General features: G+C 39.1%; 1 protein-coding gene across 1 annotated transcript; it reads right to left on the reverse strand.

Moving 5' to 3' along the window:
* Positions 1-3,932: 3,932 nt before the first annotated feature.
* LOC138912105 (uncharacterized) lies at positions 3,933-4,957 on the reverse strand. The gene is made up of 2 exons (XM_070211961.1): positions 4,908-4,957; positions 3,933-4,578 (listed from the first exon to the last, which is right to left on the reverse strand). The coding sequence occupies exons 1-2, from the start codon at positions 4,955-4,957 to the stop codon at positions 3,933-3,935; spliced, it is 696 nt and encodes a 231-aa protein (XP_070068062.1).
* Between the last annotated feature and the right edge of the window lie 1,150 nt (positions 4,958-6,107).

Consider the following 6,107-nt stretch of genomic DNA (forward strand, 5'->3'; position numbering starts at 1 on the left):
AAATAAAAATTAAAATGAATAACCAACCCCAAAAATATTGTGAGACATGCCGTCGTTTCATCCCGGTGGGAGTTCAATGGAATCACCATGCACGAACCGCGAACCACAAGATGAACGCTATGGTACCTTTAGATGGAAGAATCAAAAAGATTTCGGATGGATTCAAGGGTCGAATCCTTCATTATATGTTTGTTAATGAAGGAGAGGAATTAAGATACCCGGAAGAGTTCCTCTTCGAAGCAGGAGTGGCTTTAAAATCTCATTTATTTAATGTGCTTCAAAGCTACATGTCCGGTAAAGTTAATTTTGAGCTTTTTGCGGAATATATGCTCGTAAAAGATGATGATGTAAAAACGGAGACTAAAAAATTCCAAAGCAAACTGGAAGTTGTTACAAGCCACTCGGATTTGGAACGCATATTCACCAATCACTCAGACCATCTGAAAATAAAAATGGAAGAGTTTCAGGAAAGGAATAGCGGGTGGACCCTACTCCGCATAATTCGATTGGAAATGAATTTCAATCAATTTAAACCGCTTTCTGGATCCTCATTTATTCCAACACCACCCAAGCTTTTTTCGAAAAAAGCAATAATTAATGTCCAAAATAAGAATGATTCATACTGCTTTAAATGGACATTGATTTCGGCACTTACAAAGGTAACAAATAACCCTAGTGTAAGCTACACCTATAAAGTTGATATAAGGGCCGAAAGATTTGTTTTAACATCTGGAATAAATTTGGACTTCAGTGCGTTAACATTCCCGCTCAAAATAAAGGACATAGACATTTTCATTCAAAAAATTAACGAGCATTAACGTTTTTGGATATGATGAGGAAAGTGAAACTATAATTGGACCTCTTTATCAATCTGGAGTTAAAAAGCCGACGCACATAAATATACTTTTCCTGGAAGGAAACGGATTCGGTCACTACACATGGATAAAAAATATTTCAAAGTATGAATTTTATTCGTCATAGACCTACTTTTACTTATTATGTTACATTACTTGTTTTATTTTTCTTTTATTTAACAGACTAATGACTTCACAAAGAGGATCACATAATGGACGGGAATGGTTTTGCTATACCTGCTTAAATTTTTCATCAACTGCAAGTCACGCACTTCGCCACAAGGAGCTTTGCAGTGGAAAGGTTGTCACTCTCCCAAACCCATATAAATCGACATTGAAGTATACGGAACTGCGTCATCAACTAAAAGTTCCGTTCGCAGTGTAAGTCCTAAACTGTTTAATGTAAATGCACATGTACCAATTTCATATGCTTACTTTATAAAGTGTACATATGATTCTAGCTTAGATAAATTTGTAATGGAAACGGGAGGTAATTCAGCCATAAATTTTGTCAATTCCCTTGTAAATAACTTAAAAACTATTCATACAAATTATTTGAGTAAAATTGTTCCAATAGTAATGAATCCAGAGGACGAATATGATTTTGAGTTTGCCCTCAATTGTCATATTTGTGAGACGGCTTTAGCGGATGATAGGGTTCGAGATCATTGTAATTATACAGGTAGATACAGGGGTGCAGCTCATTCTAAATGTAATTTAGATTTGAAAAGGTCTAATTTTATCCCAGTTTTCTTCCACAATTTCTCCAAGTATGATTGTCTCTTGTTTATCAAAGAATTAACATTAATACCTGGAGAAATTAAAGTTATTCCCATAAACAAGGAGATCTTCATTTCAGTAGTGAAAAAAATTGAAAATGAATGTGGAAACAGTTTTGAAATAAGGTTTCTAGACACATTTAGATTTATGTCATCTAGTCTAGATGCCTTAGCGTCCAATTTAGAAGATGATCAACTTGAATCAGTAAGATCACATTTTAATTGTGAAAATGAATTTAGGCTTATGCGGAAGAAGAGTATATTCCCATATGAATATCTTGATTCAGAGCATAGACTAGAGGAAACTAGTTTACCTTCAAGAAAAGCATTGTTCTCAAGAGGATTATAGTCATGCTGTTAAAGTTTGGACACAATTTTCCTGAATATCTCTAAAGGACTATCTAGAGATTTATTTAAAAACTGATGTATTATTATTAACTGACGTTTTTGAAAATTTCCGTTTAATTTGCATGAAAATTTATTCTCTTGACCCAGCTCATTTTTATACAACACCAGGTTTATCTTGGCAGGCAATGCTGAAAGCCACCCAAATTGAGTTACAGTTAATAACTGATATTGATATGTATAAATTTATACAAAGTGGAAGTGGAAATATCCCTATGTCGATGGACATTATGGATATATTTTAGAAGTGGATTTGGACTTTCCATACAGTATCCATGATTTACATAGTGATTTACCGTTTTGTTCAACAACAAAGTTAGCCACTAATAGCGAAAAAGCAAAAAAAAATTAATAGCCAACCTCGGAAATAAAAAAAATTATATCATTTATTATAAAAATTTACAGCAATGTTTGCTTAATGGGTTGCAGCTAATATAAATTCATAGAGGAATACGTTTTGAGCAAAAACGTTGGCTCAAAACGTATATAGACCTTAACACCCAATATCGTCAAAAAGCTAAAAATTCATTTGAAAAAGATTTTTTTTAATTTTATTAAATAATGCAGTCTACGGTAAAACCCTCGAAAATATCGAGAATCGCGTTGACATTAAAATAGTTTGTGATTGGGAACCTCCACAGAATAATAATATTAATAAAAGTGGTCGTAAAAAATTATGTGCACGAGCATTGATTTCTATACAATTCAAATGAGAAGAATGTCAGATGTATACGATAAACCCATGTATCTTGGGCTTACAGTATTAGAGTTATCAAAGTGGAACATGTATAATTTCCATTATCAGTATATGAAACCGAAATTTCAAGATAATATAAGATTAAATTACATGGATACAGATTCCTTCATATATACAATTAAAACTGATGATTTTTATAGAGATATTCGGAATGATATAGAATTCAAATTTGATACATCTGGTTATTCCGAAGAAAGAGCCAACTTATATAATTTTCAAATATGCAATAAAGCGGTATTAGGTGTTTTTAAAGATGAGCTTCATGGTAGACCAATGTCAGAGTTTGTTGGTCTGCGTCCTAAGGTTTTTGTTATAAATCTAAGGGAGTAACGAGAACAGCACTAGAGTATCTAGATATTGAAAAATATAAAAAGGTTCTTTTCACTGAAAATCGAATGTATGGCGGCATGTCAGTTTTTAGATCTAAAAATCATACCATAAATACATACAAAATGACAAAAATAATTCTCGATGGTAATGATACGAAGAGAAAAGTTGAGGGTGATAAAATGTCTACACGCCCTTAAGGGTTTAATAGAAAGGGAACTCATATCAAATGTTCAAATCTTTGAGGGAGAGTCCCTTGTTTTGGGGAGACAGGTAGATGAAATAGAAAGTCTTGAATTCCAGACTGAGCAACAAAAAACTTTACTCAAGTGCCTAAAAACAGAAATTGAAAATGTTGAACATGATTTACTTTACAAGTCGCTTGAACTTGAAATGTTTTAAAATGAATTTCCCCCCGATCCCAAAAAACAGAAACAATTTTAGATTTAACGATGCAAAATAATTATTTAATTAGTAAGTTTGATAAAATGTGTTTGAAATTTTAGAATAGTTTTTCTAAATATATATAAACAAGAAAACCGAAAAACTTGTGGCAATAGACTTTAATTTTAGGCAAAGCGAAAAACGAGAATGAGAAAAATACGTGTGGTCGATCTAAATCAATTTCAACGATTGCACGACTATATTTTAACAAAGTTCTTAGAGCCTAGCTTAACGAAAGCTGACGAAGACGGGGCGAATTCGCAGAGAGCGAGAGAGAACTTTATTGTGCACCCGCCTTCGTCCTAAACTAACTTACACTTCCCCGTTGAACGCTTCAGGCTTCAACAAATGGGAAGCGGCGCCAATTTATGGATGGCTCGCCGAAAAAACGCCTCCTGCGCCCGTCCTAACGTCGACCACCCAGACCATGCCGTCCTCCCCTGCGTGCCTGGCGATGATTCTCCCCAGGAGCCATTGTTGGGGCGGAAGGTTGTCCTCGGCCACGACGACGAGATCTCCCTCGCAGATGTTCGGCTGCTCCTGGTGCCACTTGCCCCGAATTTGTAGGCCCAGGACATATTCCCGGGACCATCGCCGCCAGAACATTTGCCTGACTGACGAGACAAGCCGCCATCGCCGTAAGCAGCTGAGACCCTCCAGGTCCGGGGTCCGGAGTGCTGGTGTGGCGAGCAGTGGCCCGCCTGTCAGCAGGTGCCCGGGAGTCAGCGCCTCTCCGTCGCTTGTGTCCTGGCTGATCGCTCCGAGCGGGCGCTTAGGAGCGCGCTGCCCACCGCCCGCAGTTTTGACACCTGCCTCCCATAGTCCGCCCATGTGCGGAGCCCGAGGCGGTGTGAACGCAAACTCGCATCCGCTTCTTGATGCGAATTCGCTTATCGCGTCGGCTTCCTCCTCGATCCGCTCTCGAAGGGCCTGGAAGTGGCGACTGGCTTCGACGAAGTTCGTCCCGTTGTCGCAATGGACGACTTGGGGACATCCTCGGCGCCCAACGAACCTTTGAAAAGCCAATAAAAAGGAATCTGTGGTTAAATCTGAAACAACTTCTAGATGAACCGCCTTGGACGCGAAACAAACAAAGAGCGCAATGTAGGACTTATACGGAGGCCTACCACGAATTTTCAGTGTTGTATAGACAGGGCCACAAAAATCAACGCCACATATAGCAAATGGGCGGAGAGCACGGAGACGATCTGCGGGTAAATTTCCCATAATTTGTGTCATCAGTCGAGGCTTGCACTTGAAGCAGCGGATACATGATCGAACTGTCTGACTGCAGACCTCCTGAGCGTTTACGATCCAAATTCGCTGTCGATGGAGACTCACAAGTGCTCGTGGACCAACATGAAAATTAGAATGGTGCAGATGCCGGACATAGCTCTGCACAAATTGGGAGCGTTTCGTCAACAACAATGGAAACTTGGCATCGTATGATGCCAAGTCCCCTTTTCTTCATGAATGAATGGATTCAATCGCTGAAGACTTGGGCCAACTCTGGAGCCTTAACGGAGTTTTTCCCTTTCTTCGTGATACTCGTGTTTTTGTAATACCTCGACAATTTTTAAAAAGGCTTCATTATATTCAGTGGGTGACAAAGTTTTTTCAAATACTTTACTTTTGTCTTTGCATTTTCTAATAAAGCGGAACATATAAACGAATACCCTAAGCAGTTTAAGGTGTGACGAAAATCCCTCGATGACATCTACCAAGTCCGAATTTTGTACAGCAGCGGTCAGCCCGACCGCAGTCTTCCTCGATTCTTGCAGTAGGACTTGTTCATCTAGGTCAAAGTGTGCATTTCGGGGCCAGTTTTCTTCTCCTTCCGTTAGATACGCTGGTCCAGTAAACCATATCAACTATATGATTTCGTCGACGTCACAACCTCTGGATACCATATCTGCTGGGTTCTGTTTCGTGGGGACATGCCGCCATGTAGCTTCACCTGACCACTTTTGAATCACCGCAACTCTATTCGATACAAATGTGGACAACGAAGACGGATGAGACCGGATCCAATGAAGCGTAACTTCAGAATCCGACCAATAAACAATTTGTTCGATAGGTACCTTTAATAGGGGCTTGATTCTGTGACAGAGATCTGCGAGAAGGTGAGCGGCACATAACTCAAGTCTTGGAAGAGTCTTAGTCTTGTGCGGCGCTACTTTATAACCTTCTGCAGTTTTGCTACGAATGTAGACGCAAGCTCCGTAAGCTCTTAAGGATGCGTCGGCAAAGGCATGTAAGTGGACCGGTGACATCGGATCGGTATGCACAAACCGAGGAATTGATATTTCTTCTAAATTAGACAGTGTATTTTTATCATATTCCATTCTGTTTCCAAATGCATTGGAATCGACTCATCCCAATCTAACTTATTGAGCCAGTGTTCCTGCAACAGGATCTTTCCTCTAATTACAATTGGACTTAATAAGCCGAGGGGATCAAACAGCTTCGATGTCACCGATAGTATGTTCCGTTTTATCGCTCGGAGACCCATGACAGCATTGTCAATTTGGAACTTAAAGG

This window comes from Drosophila takahashii, chromosome 2R, assembly GCF_030179915.1.
Source record: "Drosophila takahashii strain IR98-3 E-12201 chromosome 2R, DtakHiC1v2, whole genome shotgun sequence".
In the NCBI taxonomy this organism is placed as follows: Eukaryota; Metazoa; Arthropoda; class Insecta; order Diptera; family Drosophilidae; genus Drosophila; species Drosophila takahashii.